We start from the raw sequence: 20,072 nt of genomic DNA on the forward strand, positions 1-20,072 counted from the left end.
CAAGCATAACCTTCTATTCCTTTCTCCCTCATGTACCTATCTCGCTTCCCCTTAAATACATCTCTGCTGTTTGCCTCAATAACTCCTCGTGGCAGCATGTTCCACATTCCCACTACTCTCTGTGTGAAGAAATTTCTTCTAACTTCCCTATTTGATCTATTTGTGTCTATTTTATATTGATGGCCCCCGGTTTTGGTCTCCCCCACAAGTGGAAACATCGTCCCTATGTCGACCCTATCAAAACCTTTCATCATTTTAAAGACCTCTATCAGGTCACCCCTTACCCTCCTCTTTAAGAGAAAAGAGTCCAAGTATGTTCAGCCTTTCCTAATAGGTATAACCTCTCAGTTCTGGGATCATCCTTGTGAATCTCCTTTGCACCCTCTCCAGTGCCTCTATGTCCTTTCTATAATATGGGGACCAGAACTGCACACAGTATTCCAAGTTCGTTCATTACCCTTCATGGACCCATACTGGCTATTATTCATGATTTTATTTCTGTCCCGATGCTCCATGATTTTATCCTTAATAAGAGTCTCCATAATTTTACCCACAATGGACATCTGTAGTTTAGATCCTGTGCTGGAACAAAGGAAATAACAAATAGGAAATGAATAGCGTGACTTTGAAGGTACTGAGTCCTCAATGAATAATTCACTGCAAACAAAGCAGCCGAGTTAGGTCAAACACTGCTGTGTCAGAATCGGATGTGACTTATAAGTATCCGAGTCTTTTCTGGTCAGGAGGAACATATCACAGTGGAATAATAATTACATAGGAATAAGAGGAGGCCATTCAGCCCCTCAAGCCTGTTCCGCCACGCTACTAGATCATGGCTGATCTGTAGCTCAACTCCAATTACCCGCCTTTGCCCCATATCTGTGTTTCGCCCACAAAATAAAGTCAATTCACTTTACAGTATATTCTGTGAAGCGCTTTGAGACGTCTCAATGACATGATAAGACGTGATATCAAATGCAAGGATTATTATTGTTTGGTCTGACGCCTTTCATGTTGGGAGGATGTCTCAAAGCACTTTTTTTTTACAGCATTTACTGTAAAATGTAGTGACTGTGTATTTTGTAGGTGGACACGATATTGCCCAGAGCAACGTCCCCACTAACAGCCGATGAGTTAATGGATGAAGTTTTATTGTCGGCCAGGACACTGGGAGAGAAAATCTCTGTTTGAATAGGGATAACGCCGTGGGTTATTTGACATCCACTCGAAGAGGCACTTATGGCACTTGGTTTAACGTCTTATCTGAACAACTGACAATGGATCGCCCGCCCGTCCTTGAACCACCCCCACAAAAAAACTGCTTTGAAATGTCATCCGCATACATGCGGAAGTTAATCCCGTGCCTGCAGATATCTCCAAGTGGGAGCATGTAGGTATTAAAAAGGAGAGGACAGAGCCCTGGGGAACGCTGCATGTGACAGAGTTGGGGCTAAAGGAGAAGCCATTTGTTAGGACTCTATCTGATTTAGAGGTGAGAGGGCCACCGACTGAGCCAGGATGACACCTGGACTTCACTTCAGCACTAAAAGAACAAAGAGTTGCACATTTTCAAATCACCTTAGACAAACACAGCTATTTTCGGCACCGAATGAGGTTGTTAATGTCTGTATGATGCAGAAATGACCAACTTTATCAGAGGAAATTGTAGGGTGTGAGAAGGTCGGAGAGGTTGGGAGGTGCCAGGGCGTGAAGTGATTTGTAAGATGGTTTGTACGCTTTACAGAGACGGAGTGGGAACCTGAGAAATCATTAAGAGTCGTGCACTCACACAGCAAAACAGCAGCCTTGTCACAAGAGATGACTCAGATGAAGGTGGCCTTTTGAACGATTTTATCACGTCCTTCCAGAATGTCCAACACAACATCTTAAATGAAGCTTAGCCTCAACAACCCTTCCTGGCAACACTTCCAGCTGTTAATTACTCTGCTGTGTGCTCTCAAATTGCCCTTCACAGCTCTGTATGCGACGAGTTCCTTCATACCCTCACACGTCCCTACCTCCCTGACTTGCTCAACCCCCCCACCCCCACTCCACCACCCGCTGCCTCCGCTCGGCTGCCTCCACCCCCGTTTGTCCCTCGTTCCCTCCGCTCCACCATCGGTGGCCGTGCCTTCAGCCACTACACCCCGAAGCTCTGGAACTCTCTTCCTCAATCCCACCTTCAAATTCCGCCTAAAGACCTTCCGTTTTGATGGTGCTGATGGTCACCTCCCCCCTCCCTCTCCCCCCGGCTCGGGCGTCAGACTCCGCCACTGTCAAGCGCTCCGGGTGTGAAGGGCACTGAATAAATGCAAGTTGTTGCTGCTGTTGTTCCTGGTCCTGTGCATGTTTGCTCTCTATGTTTTTGCTTCTCTCAATCTCAATCTAAACCCTCTCAACCCCCCCACTCACCACAGGATAATCGATTCACTCTCTTCGTGGCTGACTGTGCAGGAGGGAGGGGCTGTGTGCAAATTGGCTGCTGCGTCTGCCTGGAAAATACACAGTCACTTCACTTCACAGTAAATCCTGTGAAGAAGTATTCAACGTGATTAGTCGCTAAATCAAAATGCGAGAATTATTATTATTTTTAACCCCACATCTGTGCCATGATCCGCTCTGCCTTCCCCCACCTCCACAACGTCGCCCGGCTCCGACCCTGTCTCACACCGCAGGCCGCTGAGACCCTCATACACCCATTCATAACATCGAGGCTCGACTACCAAACTCCCTGTTGTCGGCCTCCCCAACTCCTCCCTCCACAGGCTGCAGATCATACAGAACTCTGCAGCCCATGTCCTCTCCCGCACCAAACTCCGTGACCCCATCTCCCCCATCCTCGTCCGACTTCACTGGCTTTCCATCACACAGAGGATACAGTTCAGGATCCTGGTCCTCACCTTCAAAGCCCTCCACGGCCTTGCTCTCCCACCTCTGTGACCTCCTAAACCCCCTACCATCCTGTTCACTCCCACCCCTCAGTGAGCTCTGGTCTGCTTCACGTCCCCCGCTTCACTCGCCCCACCCTTGGCATGCGGGCCTTCCACCATTCTGCCCCCACCCTCTGGATCTCCATCGCGCAGTCCTCCTCCTTCAAGACCCTCCTCTTCAACCATGCTCTTGATCACCCTCCTTTCCCCCCCCCTACCCTCCACCCTCCCTGATCCCGACCCCCAGCTCAGGTCCGAAACACTGACGTCCTCCTGACGTGAAAGACACTGTGCAAATGTAATTGTGTTCTTGTAACAATTTTTAATTATTATAATCTGTGCATTTCATACAGTGCCTTATTAAGTCATTGAGATGTCTCAAAGCGCTTCACAGAATATTCTGTAAAGTAAATTGACTGTATATTTTGTGGGCGAAACACAGCATCCAATTGTGCACACCAGCGTCCCACAATCAGTCGTGGATTGAGTTATCAATTTGTTTTCTTTTGAAGGGAAAAGCAATCCGTCAATTGACTAACAACCGGGTTCCTACTTACTGCTGGTAAACAGGGGAGTGTGGAGTATAGAAAGTTGCCTGAGGTCTCGCCCTGCCCGGGAATCGAACCCAGGTCTCTCACTTGTGAGGCGAGCGCTCTAACCCCTGAGCTACAGGATTCCTCTACAGCGATTTAGTGCTTTAGTGCCTCAGACGTGGTACGTGTGTGCATGTGCGTGAGTCAGTATTTTAAAAGCCTCAGACCTCAAATGCGTTCGGTTGGCTGCGATTGTCCACATATTATTTATATATTTATTTAAAAATCCTTGACTCCTTCTCCTTTCAACACCTGATAAACAAGGCAACCCAGAGCCTGTCAAACACAGCGCACACATACAATTTTCCAATTCACACCAACAGACCATTAAATCACTTCACTCATTCCAATTATCCTGTGGTTGTGTGTGTGTGTAGCTGTATGTGTGTTTGTCGTGTGTTTGTGTGTGTGTGTGTGTGGTTGTGTGTGTGGTTGTGTTTGTGTGTGATACTGAGTGCTTCTGAGCCTATAATAGGGAACCCCAATCCAGCTGGACCTCATGTGGGATGGATGGATTCCGATGTTTGGGAGGTGAGGCCGCCTGTCCCAGGAATACTGAGTAGTTTACAGCTCAGTGTCCAGAGTTGGCTTTGGAGCTCTGCGTCGTACGACACGTCAGAGGAGTTGGTCTTCTGTCCGTTAGCGAGATAGCAACTCCCCACTCCCTCCAGCTCGGGGGCGAGGGCTGCGTGGACCACTGTGGTAGCTCCCTGGGCTGGAGTCTGGAGCAACATAATAATAGATTCCCGTTAGATCCTGCGACATTATGATATAAACCCTTGCATTTGATACAGCGCCTTATCACGTCTTTGCGACGGCTCAAAGCGCTTCACAAGATACACTGTAAAGGGTAGTGACTGTGGGCGAAACGTGGCAGCCAATTACACACAGCAGCGTCCCACAAACAGTCGCAAATTTGAGTGACCAAATGATTATTTTTTTTAAAAAAAATTGAAGGGATTATTACCCCCGGAAAAGAGATCCACCAATTGACGAACAACCGGGTTCCTCCTTACTGCTGGTAAACAGAGGCGTGTGGAGTAAGGAAAGTTGCTGAACGTTTCACCCTGCCTGGGCATCGAACCCAGGTCCTCTGGTTTGCGAGGCAAGTGCTCTCACCATTTAGCTCAAGGACTCCACGATTTACTCGGTGTTGTACATCCACTATTTGGAAACCATCCGACGAATCTCCAAACTTTTACTGCGTTTAATAAAAGCCAATCCATCCAAACAGAATGAAAACACATTGAATTTTGGACCAGATCCCATGAGACTAATTGAAAAGAGAAGGGAGTTCTCACCACCTTTTTGGTCATTTGGCTGCACTGTTGCTTTTGAGGGACATCGCTGAGCACAGAAAGCCAGCTGCTTTGGCCTACAAAAACAGTCACTACATTTGAAAGCAAACCCTTGTGAGAGTTTATGAGATGTTCCAATGATAAAACTGCAACTTCCTTCCTTTCTTCCTCTCTTTCCTCTCTTTCCCTCCCTTTATCCTTTTTATCTCTTCCTTCTCTCTCTCTCTCCCTCCCTCTCTCCCTCTCTGGCAACCACAGTTTGCCATGGCAATGTGGCTGTTATTGAGAGACTGGTGCTGCGGGTGGCACCGTTGAGAAACGTGGTGAAAGGGTGCCCATCACTTGACATGCAGGAGATCATCTGATCCGCTGCCACGCGGCACATCTCCAGCTCTTTGTGCCGCTCAGTGAAGAGCTCCTTGAATTCCTCTCTGTGGGGAGGATATGATAACTGTGGGGATTCCTGGTATCCCTTTGTAAAGCTGACAATGACGAATAACAAATGTGCCACACACTGGAACGATAGATCATCGCATTACTGAACATCCTGTAATTAGAAACCTAATTAATACCTCCAGCTAATAAATATCACAATAACATGATAACTCAACCTCCCCCCCCCCCCCCCCCACCCCGAGGGACATGTTAACCTCTTTGGTTACGACTCCTCTTTGCAGCGCTTCACAAAGGAATTAGATAAATAGTAAATTTCTATATTTATTTTGGTCAGCTGGGTGGAGTCCTGGAGCTCAGTGCTCGCGAGGTTCGATTTCCAGGCAGCGAAATGTTGGGCAAGTTTTTTTTACTCCACACGCCCCTGTTTACCCAACATTAAATGCTCCCTGCAAAAAAAAAAATAATTCGGTCACTCAATCCACGACTGTTTGTGGGGCTGCTGTGTGTAACCTTCTGCCGCGTTTCACCCACAAAATATAGTCAATTCACTTTACAGTATATTCCGCGAATCGCTTTGAGACGTTTCAAAGATGTGATAAGACGTCATGTCAAATGCGAGGATTAAAGCATTTCAAGACAAGGTCCTATCTACATGCTCTGGTGGTCAGAACAAAAAAAGAGACCAAGATAATAATAATAATCCTTGCATTTGATACAGCGCCTTATCACATCTTCAAAATTTCTCAAAGCATTTCACAGAATATACTGTGAAGTGAATTGACTGTATATTTTGTGGGGGAGACACGGCAGCCAATTGCACATAGCAGTTGATTGGAACAAAAAGGTTGAGGGTTGACCTGATTGAGGTCTTTAAAAACGATGAGGGAGTTTGATAGTCAATATGGAGACATCATTTCCACTGGTCGGTGAGTCAGTGACTAGAGGACATCAATTTAAGATAGTTAGTAAAGGAGCAACTGGAGAGGTTAAGAGAAATGTTTAGACACAGAGCTGTTAGTGTATGGAATTCCCTGCTGGGAGTAGTGGTTGAGGCAGCATCCATATTGGCTTTGCAAAAAAGAACTAGACAAGTATCTAAAAAAGAGTCAACTCGAGGGGTTTGGGGAAAGAGTGGTGAAAGGAATGTTCTTAAAAGAACCGTCAGATACAATGGGCCGAATGTCCTTTGTGCGGTAAATTATTATTTCTTTTGGTTGTCTGGGTGTCCGACACAGGTATACAAACCAGAGTTCTATCCATCTCACCTATCCAGGGGCTCCAAGGTCACACGTTTAGCAATGGAATGTTGGAATCGAGCCCTCTGTGGAGGTCTTGTCATTTAATAATATTAACATTTAGTAATATACATTATTTGTACAGCGCCTTTCACGTCGGGAGGAATTCCCAAGGAGCTGGACAGTCAGGAATTTAGGGATTTGGACCCGAGCTGGGTGGGAGTTGGAATTGGGGAGGGTGGAGGGCAGGGAGGGAAGGGGTAGGATGGTGCCGAAGGCACAGTCGAAGAGGAGTGTCTAGAGACTTGCCTTGAAGGAGGCAAGGGAGGGAGTGAGGTGATGGGAATGTGGGATGGAGATCCAAAGGGAAATGGTAGTCCAGTTCCTGAGCCAGGAGGGGCTGCAGTATTCCAGGGCACTCACTGCTGATGACAGCGCAGCCCGGCCTGGCTCATCGGCAGGACCTGGAAGGGCCGACCAGTCACTGGGGTATAAAATGCAGGGATATTTTTTGGTCACTGAGTGAAAGACCTGACCTTGAAGAGCAGCCAAGCAGATAACCACTTGCACAGCTTGAAGAGCCAGTTGGTGTGCCGGTACAGGTCAGTGTTCACGATTCCTGGGTCCACTGCATTAGCTGTGATGTGGCTCCTCTCGGCTGTGAGGTGTTGCTGCAGTTGGTACGTGAAGAGGACAAGGGCAAGCTTGCTCTGGGCGTAGGCTCCATGGGGTGAGTAACAGGACCTGCAGATAGAAACACAGCGAATGTTCGTATCATTACACTATATCAACGTGAAAGGCGCTATGCAAATGTAATTTGTATTATCGTGGAGTCCTGTAGCTCAGTGGTCAGAGCACTCGCCTCACAAGCAAGAGGACCTGGATTTGATTCCCGGGCAGAGAGAAACGCTAGGCCTTACTCCACACACCTCTGTTTACCAGCAGTAAGTAGGAACCCAGTTGTTAGTCAATTGGCGGATCGCTTTCCAGGGGTAATTATCCCTTCAAAAAAATATGTGGAACAACTGATCCATCTACCAAACAATTCCATTCCAACTGAATCTATTTCGTTTTCAGTGTACGGTTTGGGACACGACATGTCAAGCAAATGCCAGGATGGTGGAAGGTGAACCACCTTCTTTTGCCAGCAAATTCTTATGTTCTTACAGTTGTCTTTGAAGCGCTTGATAGACAAGTGGGGAAGGTGGTTGGGACAAGGACACTGGGATTTGTGTCACAAAACATCTTGAGAACGGGCCTTCTGGAAGGTTGAGATCACCCGAACCGATCTTGCGTGAAAAGGGATCTCCAGTTTGCTGTCCATTTAGAGAGAGAAGGAATTTCTATCTTCTGACCCGTTGACCTACTTACTCTCGCTTCTCCAACAAAAATAAAACATCTTCAGCCAAAATCAATGACTGGGGCCCATCTCGGAGACGTTAATGGCATTTTCTCCGCCATTAATTTTATGGCATATTGTTTGGCTTTCACTGTTTGTGCAGCAGCTTTCAGAGTTTACGTTGGAAAAAAAAATCAATTTTCTTCTCTAACGTGGCTAACTGCTGCACTGATAAAAGCAGACGGTTGCACAGAATCATAGATTTATACAGCACAGAAGGAGGCCATTCGGCCCATCGTGTCTGTGCCGCTCTTTGAAAAGAGCTTCCAAATCAACCCCACTCCCCCGCTCTCTCCCCATAGCCCTGATCAACCCCACTCCCCCGCTCTCTCCCCATAGCCCCGATCAACCCCACTCCCCCCCTCTCCCCATAGCCCTGATCAACCCCACTCTCCCCATAGCCCTGATCAACCCCACTCTCCCCATAGCCCTGATCAACCCCACTCTCCCCATAGCCCTGATCAACCCCACTCTCTCCCACTCTCTCCCCATACCCCTGCAAACTTGTCCTCCCCAAATAATTATCTACTCCTCTCTTAAAAGTTGTTATCAAATCGGTTCCCACCGGCCTTTCAGGCAACACTTTCCAGATCCCAACAACTCGCTGTGTGAAAACATTTCTCCTCACCTCCCCTCTGTTTCTTTTAACAACTCTTTTAAACCGGTGCCCTCGGATTACCGACCCACCCACCAGTGGGAATAGTTTCTTCTTGTTCGAATCCACTCATAATTTTGAAAACTTCTATTTAGTCTCCTCTTAATTTTGTCTGCTCCAAGGTTACGCAAGAAGGCTTAGCTGAGGAAGGGCAGGAGGAGGCTCAGGTGGAGCATAGGCACCGGCATAGACCAGTTGGGCCGAATGGCCTGTTTCTGTGCTGTATATTCCAATGTATTCTAATGTAAGGAGCTTAATCCTAGTGTCTCCGGTCTCTCCTGATAACTGAAGTCCCTCATTCCTGGTACCATTCTGGTCAATCTCCTTTGCTCCCTCTCCAATGCCTTGACATCCTTCCTAAAGTGTGGGGCCCAGAACTGAACACAGTCTCGAGCTGAGGCCTAAACTGTGCTTTATGATGTTTCATCATAACTTCCTGAGTTGTGTATTCTATGCCCTTATTTATAAAGCCTCGTATGCTTTTTTAACAGCTTTATCTGCCTGTCCTGCCACCCTCAAACATTTACTTACATGAACTCTGTGTTCCTTTAAGATTGTCCCATCAGCTTATATTACCTCTCCTCATTCTTCCTGCCAAAATGCATCACTTTACATTTCTCCACATTAAACTTCACCTGCCCCGTGTCTGCCCACTTTATCAGTCTGTCTATGTCCATTTGCAGTCTGTTACTATCCTCCTCACCATTTACCGCTATTCCTCGCTGAGTATCATCAGCAAACTTGGAAATTGTCCTCCCTGTACCCGAGTCCAGGTCATTTGTATAGATCACAAATAGCAGTGGTCCCAATACTGAACCCTGAGGTCACCACTGCCCACTTCCCTCCATCAGGAAAACATCCATTCACCATTACTCTCTGCTTTCTGTCTCGCAGACAGTTCTGTCGCAGACAGTCCTGTAGCTCAGTGGTTAGAGCACTCGCTTTGCAAGCGAGAGACCTGAGTTCAATTCCAGGCAGAGGGCGAAACCTTGGGCAAGTTTCCTTACTCCACACAGAGCCTAATAATAATCCTCCAAAACCAAAAACAATCATAAATTGGTCATTTTCAATCCACGGCTGTTTGTGGGACATTGCTGTGCGCAATTGGCTGCCGCGTTCGCCCACAAATATACAGTCAATTCACTTTACAGTGTGTGTTCTGTGAAGCGCTTTGGGACATCCTCCTGACGTGAAAAGCGCTATATCAAATGCAAGGATTATTATTATGATTATTATTCTGTATCCGCGGTCACTGTCCCTTTAATACCGGGGGCTTCTATTTTGTTTACAAGTCTCTTATGTGGCACTTTATTAAATGCCTTTTGAAAATCCATATAAACTACATCAACTGCACTCCCTTCATCCACCCTCTCCGTTACTGCATCAAAAATCTCTATCAGGTTTGTTAGACATGATTTGCCTTTAACAAACCCGTGTTGACCATCCTTTATTAACCCATATTTTTCTAAGTGACAATTTATTTTGTCCTGAATTATAGTCTCCAGAAGTTTCCCCACTACTGACGTTAGGCTGTAGTTCCCGGGTTTATCCTTCTGCCCCTTTTTGTACAGGGAGTAACATTTGCAGCCCTCCAGCCCTCTGGCACTGCCCCGGTGTCCAAAGAGAATTGAAAGATTGTGGCCAGAGCCTCCGTTATTTCCACCCGTACTTCCCTCAGTAACCCTCAGGATGCATCCCGTCCAGACCGGGTGACTTATCTACCCTTGAGCACCAGCAGCCTTTAAAGTACCTCCTCTCAGTTGATTCTTATCCGATTTCTCTCCCCTCTCCTCCAATACTGTGGCATTGGCTGTATCCTCTTCTTTTGTGAAGACAGATGCAAAGTCCTCATTCAGTACATCAGCCGTGCCCTCTGCCTCCACAAGAAGGGATCCTCTTTGGTCCCTAATTGGACTCACCCTATGTTTGACTAACCTTTTATTCTTGATATGCTTCTAAAGTACCTTAGGGTTCCCGTTTCTGTTACCCGCTAATCTTTTCTCATACAATCTCTTTGCCCCTCTTACTTCCTTTTTCAGTTCTCTATGTTTTCTATATTTTATTTGATTAACTTCTGTATTTTGGACCTGACATTTATCATAAGCCTTTTTCTGTTTTATTTTAATCCCAATTTCCTTATTCATCCAGGGAGGTTTGGATGCCCTCCGTTCCCCTTTGTGGGAATGTATTTGTTCTGTCCCTGATCTGTCTCCTCCTGAAGGCTTCCCATTGCTCGTGAGCTGTTTTACCTGCAATCTTTCTTTCCAGTCCACCTTGGCCAGGTCCCTTTTTAACTCACTGAAATTAGCCTCTTGCAGTTGAGTATCTTCACCTTTTTGTTCCTTGTCCCTTTCCATATATACTCTAAACCTAATGATGTTGTGATCACTGTTGTCCAGATGTTCTCCTACTGAGACCTGCTCCACTTCATTCCCCAGAAGTCGATCCAGCACGGCTTCCTTCCTCGTTGGGCTGGAAACACACTGATCCAGAAAGTTATCCCACACACATTTCAGGAATCCTTCCCCCTTTACGCTGTTATTTTGCCAGTCTGTGTCAGGATAATTGAAGTCCCCGTTATCACTACTCTATTGGTTTTGCATCGTTCTGAAATCTGCTGCAGATTTGCTCAGATCTCTTCTTCCCACCATTTGGTGGTCTATAGTCACACCTAACAGCGTAACAGCTCCTTTTCTGCTCCTTAACTGTAACCAAATAAATTCTGTTTTGGGACCCTCCAGCACATCATCCCTTTCCAGGGCCAAAATCGTGTCTTTAATCAATATTGCCAGCCCCCCTCCCTTTTTCCCTTCCTTATCCCTCCTGAATACATGGTAACTAGGAATATTCAGCTCCATTTCCTGCCCTTATTATTATTGTTGTTATTATTGTTGTTATTATTATAAAAGGATAATTTATTATTAATAAGACGGTGGGGAGATAATAAGATTATTACAAGGATTGTTATTATTATTATAAAAGAGGGCAGATGGGACCTCGGTTTTGACATTTGATCTAAAAGACGGTGCCTCCGATAATGCAATGCTCCCCACCCCCTCCCTATTCCCGCAGCGCTGCATTAGAGCGTGAGCCAAGAGCGTGAGCTCAGAGTCCTGACTTGGGGGCTTGAACCCACAACCTTCCTGGCAGCAGTGCCCCAGACTATTCCTTCCCGTCTGTGGAGAGCCGGGGAGGTCAGTGCGAGGAGAAACGGTGCTGACAGGGTGAAAGGAGGCTTAAAATGTGTGCAAATGTCACTGCAGTACGTACGTGCTTGGAATAAGAGGAAGCGATGGGTACTTTAAGTCACTATCTGATATCCTTCCAAATGGCTAAGTGCCAGCAAGCTGTCCATCACATCCCAGTGCCTGTTGTTACATTACCCTTTAAACCATGCAGAAACAGTAAAAACACCTTCTACCCTTTAACTCCGTGCATTTAGTCAGAGGAACCAGCAGTGCAGCTCAATGTCTGTGAGATAATTAATAATAATAATAATTATGCTTTCATCTGACGTCGAGCCCTTCACGTCACAAGGACGTCTCCAAGTGCTTCAGAGCATTTGCTGTGATCTGTGGCAACTATGTTTTATGGAAGGCGAACCCGGAGTCCATTTTGCACACAGATCTTCAGAGGATCTTAGGGATCTAGACGTAAAAAGGTCAAAAAGGTCGATCGCGTCTGCCTTCCATTATCCTGGCAGTCGCTTGACATGTCGTGTCCCGAACTATACACTGTCTCCCCAGATATTGTTTCATAACAGAAATCTATCTATTTTGTTCTTGAAACAAACAAGACTTTCTGCTTTCACCGTCTCCCCAGGGAGTCTGTTCCATAACTTTGCTACTCACTCCCTGAAGTAGTGTTTCTGCAGACTTGTTCTGTATTTACCCCCTTCGATCACAGGCCGTGTCCTCTGGTTCTCCTGTTCAGTACAAGTTCACCACATCGGGACTTGCAACTAAGCTAACACTCCAGCACAATATTAGGGGAGCGCTGCATTGTTGGAGATGCTGTCCTTCAGATCAGACATTAAATCGTGGTCCTGACTGCATGTTCAGGTGGATGTTCAAGATCCCATAACAAGTTATCAGGAGAGGCTGGAGAAGCTCGGATCATTCTCCTTGGAACAGAGAAGGTTAAGAGAAGACTTGATAGAAGTTTTCAAAATTATGAAGGGATTGAACAAGGAGACGCTATTTCCACTGGTGGGTGGGTCGGTAACTATAGTTATATAGTTATATTAAACACAATATACTCTCAGACTATATTTTGTTGGCGAAACGCATCAGACAAGTGTCCCACAAACAGTTGTGGATTGAGTCCCCTTTTTTTTTAAAAAAAAGGGATGAGTAAAAGCGATCCACCAACTAAAATAGTTGCAAAAGAAACAGAGGGGAGGTGAGGAGAAACACAGCGAGTTGTTGGGATCTGGAATGCATTGCCTGAAAGGCTGGTGGAAGTCAATTTGATAACAACTTTTAAGAGAGAAGTAGGTAATTATTTGGGGAGAACAAGTTTGCAGGGCTATGGGGAGAGAGCGGGGGAGTGGATTGAATTGGATAGCTCTTTCCAAAGAGCCGGCACAGACACGATGGGCCGAATGGCCTCCCTCTGTCTTATATAATTCTATGATTCTATGAACAACAACTTGCACTTAGATAACACCCTCCACACAGGGTAGCGTCTCAGAGCGCTAAACTATTATTGTTGTTAATAATAATAATATTAATCATCCTTGCAGTTGGTAAAAACTGCCACCATCACTCCCACCCTGAAAAAACCCTCCCTTGATGCGTCGCAGCTATCAAGCTACCGGCCCATCTCCAACCTCCCCTTTCTCTCCAAGGTCCTGGAAAGAGTTGTCGCCTCCCAACTGCGCTCTTTCCTTTCCACCCATTCTCTTTTTGAACCCCTTCAGTCAGGTTTCCGTGCTGCCCATAGCACAGAAACTGCCCTGGTCAAGGTCACCAATGATATCCTGACCATCTGTGACCAGGGCTCCCTCTGTCTCCTCGTCCTCCTCGTCCTATCGGCAGCATTCGATACGGTCGACCACACTATCCTACTCCACCGCTTGTCCTCCCACCTCAACCTTCAAGGCACTGTCCTTGAGTGGTTTAGGTCGTACCTTTCTCACCGTCTTCACTTTGTCTCGACGAATGGTTTCTCCTCCACCCCCCGCACTGTCTCATGTGGTGTCCCTCAGGGCTCTGTCCTCGGTCCCCTCCTCTTCACCCTCTATATGCTCCCCCTGTGGTGACATCATCCGCAGATATGGAGTTAACTCCCACATGTATGCGGATGACACCCAACTCTACCTTTCCTCCTCTACTCTCAACTCCACGACCACCGATGTCCTGACAGCTGTCTGTCCGACATCGAGTCCTGGACGAGAGACAACTTTCTTCAGCTCAACGTGCGAAAAACCGAGGCCCTCCTGATTGGCTCACGTCAGCGCCTCCGCACCTCAGGCGCTGACACCATCAGCATCCAAGGCTGCACTCTCCACCTCTCAAAGCCAGTCAGGAACCTCGGCGTTTTGTTCGACCCTGAGCTGTCCTTTCTCCCTCACATCCGCACCACAACTGGCACCGCCTTCCATCACCTCTGGAACATCGCCAGACTACGGCACTACCTCACCCCTCACGCTGCTGAAACCCTGGTCCACGCCTTTGTCACCTCAAGGCTGGACTATGGGAACTCTCTCCTCGCCGGCCTTCCCGCCACCTCCCTCCACACTGCAGGTCATTCAGAACTCTGCAGCTCGTGTACTGTCCCGCACCAGACACCGCGACCACATCACTCCCACCCTCGCTCGCCTCCACTGGCTCCCCATCCCCCAGAGGATTGATTTCAAGATCCTCATCCTCACCTACAAGGCCATTCACGGCCTTGCTCCCTCCTACCTCTCCAACCTACTATCCCCTACCTACCTGCCCGTACCCTCCGTTCCTCCGGCTCCGGTCTGCTCCACGTCCCCCGCCCCAACCGCCCTACCATCGGTGGTCGGGCCTTCAGCCTCTCAGCCCCAAGGCTCTGGAACTCTATCCCCCAGTGCCTTCGCCGCTTCCTCCCTCTCCTCCTTCAAGGCCGGTCTCAAAACCTTTCTCTTTGACCGAGCCTTCAGCTCCCCTCTCGACTCTCTACCCCCTCCTCGCTCCCTCCCTCCCCTCACCCTGACCATTTCCCCACTCCTCGCTCCCTCCCTTCCCTCCCCTCACCCTGACCATTTCCCCCTCCTCGCTCCTCCATCCCTCCCCTCACCCTGACCATTTCTCCCTGCTCGGGTCATAACCCAACTGTGCAGCGCCTTGGGACGTCCTCCTGACGTGAAAGGCGCTTTATAAATGGAATCTTGTGTTGTGTGTGTGTGTGTATAGCCCCTTATCACATAGTTGAGACGTCTCAAAATGCTTCACAGAATATATTGTATTATAAGTGAATTGACTGTATATTTTGTGGGCGAAATGCGGTAGCCAATTACGCACAGCAGCGTCCCACAAACAGTCATGGATTGAGTGACCGCATTTTCTTCTGAGGGATTATTACCCTTTAAACTAAATTCAATTATTGTTATTTGTATGGCCTTGTTTCTTTCTAGCGAAGGACAGATAGCATCATCCACTCTCTAGATTCTCAATTCCCTTCACACCTGATGTCAGCTTTGAGCTTCCAACGTATTGGTGGCACATCTCCCAATTTCACTGAGTAGAGGCTGCAGATAATTGCCTGTCTTCGCTTTTCATGTCGCCCTGGAAATCTCAAAAGGTTTTTAACTGCAAAACTTCGGGACAAGGTGACTTTGTTTTGCTTTCCTAGGTCCTTACAATCTAAATCCGTGTGACAATAGCCGTCCTGAAATCATTTCAACTGCACTGTCGATTGATCGGGGAGAGAGGGAGAGTGGGAGGGGAAGGGAGCGATAAGGAGGAATAAATAACAGCGTTCTGCAAACACAAAACGTTTTCTCTCTCCACTGTCTCTTTCACTTCATTGAAACAAAGAACAATAAAAACCCAGGGATTAAATGATGCGACTGGTAGCCTAACAATGAATTGCTTGGCAGCAATTTGGGGAACGGGCTTGTGGGAGTCAAATTCATAATAATCCTTGCATTTGATATAGCGCCCTATCAGGTAGTTGAGACGGCTCGAAGCGCTTAAACACAATATACTCTCAGACTATATTTTGTGGGCGAAACGCATCAGACAAGTGTCCCACAAACAGTTGTGGATTGAGTCCCCTTTTTTTAAAAAAAAGGGATGAGTAAAAGCGATCCACCAATCGACTAACAACCAGGTTCCCACTTACTGCTCGGCGTGTGGTGTGAGGAGTAAAAAAAAAACTTGCCTAAGGTTTCGCCCTGCCCAGGGATCGAACCCAGGGCCTCTCGCGTGCGAGGCGAGTGGTCTAACCAATACGGTACAGAACTCCACTATATTGCAAGTAGCAATTGATAATAACTATAAGCTTTGCATTCATTATAGTGGAGGGCAGGATTGTCTCAAAGCGCCTCACTGTAATGTGTATTTTGTAGGTGAATGTGGCAGCCAATTTAAGTGCAGCGATATCGTATAAACAGCCACGGAGTGAATGACCGACTTTTTTTAAGCAGTTGTTTGAATAAGAGCAATGTTAAAGGGTGCAGAGAGACAGCTGGACAGCGGGACTGGGTTAGGAGGCTCGCGTGGAGATAAGCACCAGCCTCCTTTCTATCTGTCGTTAAAAGTCTCCTGAAAACATACCTCTCTGACCTGCCCAGGGTCACCTCCCTCCTCTCCCACCCTCCCTGCTCCCTCTCCAGTACATCGTTGTGAAAGGCTACAACCTGTTACCCTACATTAAAGACCCTGTTATGAACGCAAGTTGGGAGTCACTGTACGACACACACATAAACACACGCATACACATAAACACACGCACACACATAAGCACACGCATACATATAAACACACGCACGCAATGCACACACACACACAAAGGCACGCGCGAACATACACACACACCCGCACAGAACGAGATAGAAAATCAGTGTCCGAGAGAGACACACACACACAGAGCTGTTTACCACAACAACAACTTGCATTTACACAGCGCCCATCACGTGAGGTAGTGTCCCGGAGCGCTTGACAGTGGCGGAGTTTGATCCCGAGCCGGGGGAAGAGGGAGGGGAGAGGTGACCGTAAACACCATCAAAAAGGAAGGTCTTTAGGTGGGATTTGAAGGTGGGGAGGGAGGGGGAAGGCGGAGGGTTTGAGGGAGAGAGTTCCAGAGTTTCGGGGCGCAGTGGCTGAAGGCACGGCCACCGATGGGGGAGCGGAGGGGACGAGGGGCAAACAGGAGGCTGGAGCCAGCCGAGCGGGGGCAGCGGTGTGGAGTGCGGGGGAGAGCAGGTGAGAGAGGGAGGGAGGGAGGTGGGAGGGCAAGAAGGGATTTAAAAACGAGTGACAGGATCTTGAAATGGATCAGTTCAGTGATTGTGAGCCAGTGGAGCCTGGCGAGGACTGGGGTGATGGGAGGACGGAGTTTCGTGGGGGTGAGTATCCGGGCGGCAGAGTTTTGAATCAGTTGAATTTTGTGTGCGGTGGAGCTGGGGAGACCAGCGAGGAGGGCGTTGGAAAAGTCCAACCGGGAAGTGACGAAGGCGTGGACGAGGGTTTCAGCCAGGACACTGGGAGAAGCTCCCATCGCTCTTCAACGCAGGACTTTAAACGTCCACCGGGCAGGACCTCACTACGTTTAACATCTCAGCCTGGACTATGTGAGCTCAAAGTCCTGACGTGGGGGCTCAAACCCACAACCTTCTGACTCAAGAGGCGAGAGCGCTACCTACTGCCTGAGCCAGGCTGACACCAGAGCATTGCTTACTTAAAGACGAGAAAGGTAATTGGAGGGAGCATTGGAAAGCCATGCTGTGTGTCTTTGTTCAATTACTATTAGAATCCCCCAGACAGCACAGCTAGCCACACTGAACAACTGTAAACAGTACTTAAGAAGCTTAGAAAGGTCCATTTTGCTGGATATTAAATCACGGATCATTGCAACCTGTACTCAAGGGTATCAATAAGGAACTCTCTCACAGCCCTGCAGGACTCTGCTGTGCTTTCTCTATTTATGCCTAAAATATATTTCCTCCTAAGTGTTCCAATCTGGCGCCTCTGCTCAAGAGACCTCAGTGTCCCACAGTGCCCTTAAACACCCACAACAGCGCGCTCTGCAATCAACATCTAAATGCTCACAACATAAGAATTTGCCAGGCCAAAGAAGACCAAAATCCATCCACTTCACCTTCCAGGCAATCGCTTGCACATGTCGTGTCCCAAACTATAATAATAATAATCGTTGCATTTGATACAGTGCCTTATCACTTATTTACACGTCTCAGAATTCACAGAATACACTTTAAAGCGTAGTGACTGTATATTTTGTGGGCGAAACGTGGCAGCCAATTGTGCACTGCAGCGTCCCACAAACAGTCGTGGATTGAGTGACCAAATTATAATTATTTTTCGAAATTCTTTCCAAGGGATTATTACCCCCAGAAAGCGATCCACCGATCGACTAACAACCGGGTTTCCAGTTACTGGTGGTAAACAGAGGCGCGTGAATTAGGAAAACTGCCCAACGTTTCGCCTGCCCGGGAATCAAACCCAGGTCCTCACGCAAGACAAGCGCTCTGACCACTGAGCTGCCGGCTCCATAATATACTATATCCCGAGGGATTAGTTCCTAACAGAAATCTAACTGTTCTTGAAAGAATCAACACTTTCTGTTGCCACCGTCTGTCTCTCTGGGAAGCCTGTCCCACACGCTTAATACTTACTCACTGAACTAGTGTTTCCGCAGATTTCTTCTGAATTTACTCCACTTGAATCGCAGGCCGTCTGCTCAGTGAGCATTTTAAAAGGCTTCAACTCGGGTCTCTGTTTTGGCAAAGAAAGCTGTGCTGGAATTGGGGAGTGGGGTTGGGGATAGTTAAGCTCCTTATGGCATTGGTGTCAGCAACAGACCCCTGACTCCCAATGTTTATCTGGATGAACCTGCACTCGCCTCGCAAGCGGGAGGAATCGAGGTTCGATTCCCGGGCAGAGGCAAAATATTAGGCAAGTTTCCTTATCCCACATGCTTCTGTTTACCTGGCAGTAAGTAAGAACCCAGTGGTTAGTCACTTTCCGGGGTAATAATCCCTACAAAAATAACAATAATTTGGTCACTCAATCCTTGACTGTTTGTGGGACGCTGCTGTGCATAATTGGCTGCTGTGTTTCACCCACAAAATTTATAGTCAATCCACTTTACAATATATTCTGTGAAGCATTTTAAGACGTCTCAACGTCATGGTAAGGTGCTATATTAAATTCAAGGATTATCATTATAATTCCACTGTCGATAATGAAATACTGTCAAAAACTCTCTATAGACCATGAATAACTAAAGACTGACACAGTGACAATAATAACATCTTACTCTGTCTTAGGCCATGTAATTATTGTCCACACCAGATGGCTACCTGATACCCTCTTCAATTTCGTGAAGCAATCTTCCTCCCGGGGCCACTCCAACCCCTATGTCGGCAGCTATAGTTGTATAAAGTAATTAACATCTATTTACATTCCCTTTTAAGACCTCTAGTCCGTGTCCTCAATTTTCTGGCCACATATTTCACGGCGCCCCCACCCCACCCTATTAAAATTAGCCGCTGTTCTATAACATTTTATTTACTTATTTTAGATAAATAAATAAATAATGTGGTCACTCAATCCACGACTGTTTGTGGGACATTGCTGTGCGCAATTGGCTGCCGTGTTTCGCCCACAAAATATACAGTCAATTCACTTTACAATGTGTTCTGTGAAGCGCTTTGGGACGTCCTCCCAAATTATTAATAATAATAATAATAATCCTTGCATTTGATATAGCGCTTTTCACGTCGGGAGGACGTCCCAAAGCGCTTCACAGAATATACTGAAAAGTGAATTGACTGTATATTTGTGGGCGAACGCGGCAGCCAATTGCGCACAGCAATGTCCCACAAACAGTTGTAGATTGAAAATGACCAATTTATTATTGTTTGGTTTTGGAGGGATTATTATTAGGCTCTGTGTGGAGTAAGGAAACTTGCCCAAGGTTTCGCCCTCTGCCTGGAATTGAACTCAGGTCTCTCGCTTGCAAAGCGAGTGCTCTAACCACTGAGCTACAGGACTCTTATTATAACCAGATTATCAGCCTTTAGCTCAGTTGTTAGAACTCTCGCCTCTGACTCAGATCGAGGACTTTGAGCCCACATTGACTCGGCAGACAGTCTCTCCAGTGCAGTGCTGGAGGACAGCTATATCGTTGGAGGTGCAGCCCCTCAGATGAGACATTAAACGGAAGTCCCACCTGTGCCTGTTTAGGTGGATGTTAAAGATCCTGCGGTGCTATTGGAAAAGAGAAGGGAGTTTCCCTCTCCCCCCGTATCCTGGTCCACAATCCCCCCAGATAAAATTGACCATTCACTCCATGGCTGCTTGTGGGACATTGCTATAATAATACAATAATAATCCTCGCATTTGATACAGCG

The 20,072-nt window shown here is 47.2% G+C and overlaps 1 protein-coding gene across 1 annotated transcript in view; it reads right to left on the reverse strand.

Moving 5' to 3' along the window:
• Positions 1-3,236: 3,236 nt before the first annotated feature.
• Positions 3,237-20,072, reverse strand: part of dhrsx (dehydrogenase/reductase (SDR family) X-linked) — a 94,333-nt gene continuing 77,497 nt past the window's right edge. Inside the window, 2 exon segments of the mRNA NM_001292561.1 lie at positions 3,237-4,245; positions 6,989-7,196. Of these exon segments, the coding sequence (NP_001279490.1) occupies positions 4,021-4,245; positions 6,989-7,196 (433 nt within the window). The 3' untranslated portion in view covers positions 3,237-4,020.

This window comes from Callorhinchus milii, unplaced genomic scaffold (genome assembly GCF_018977255.1).
Source record: "Callorhinchus milii isolate IMCB2004 unplaced genomic scaffold, IMCB_Cmil_1.0 Scaffold4, whole genome shotgun sequence".
Lineage (NCBI taxonomy): Eukaryota > Metazoa > Chordata > Chondrichthyes > Chimaeriformes > Callorhinchidae > Callorhinchus > Callorhinchus milii.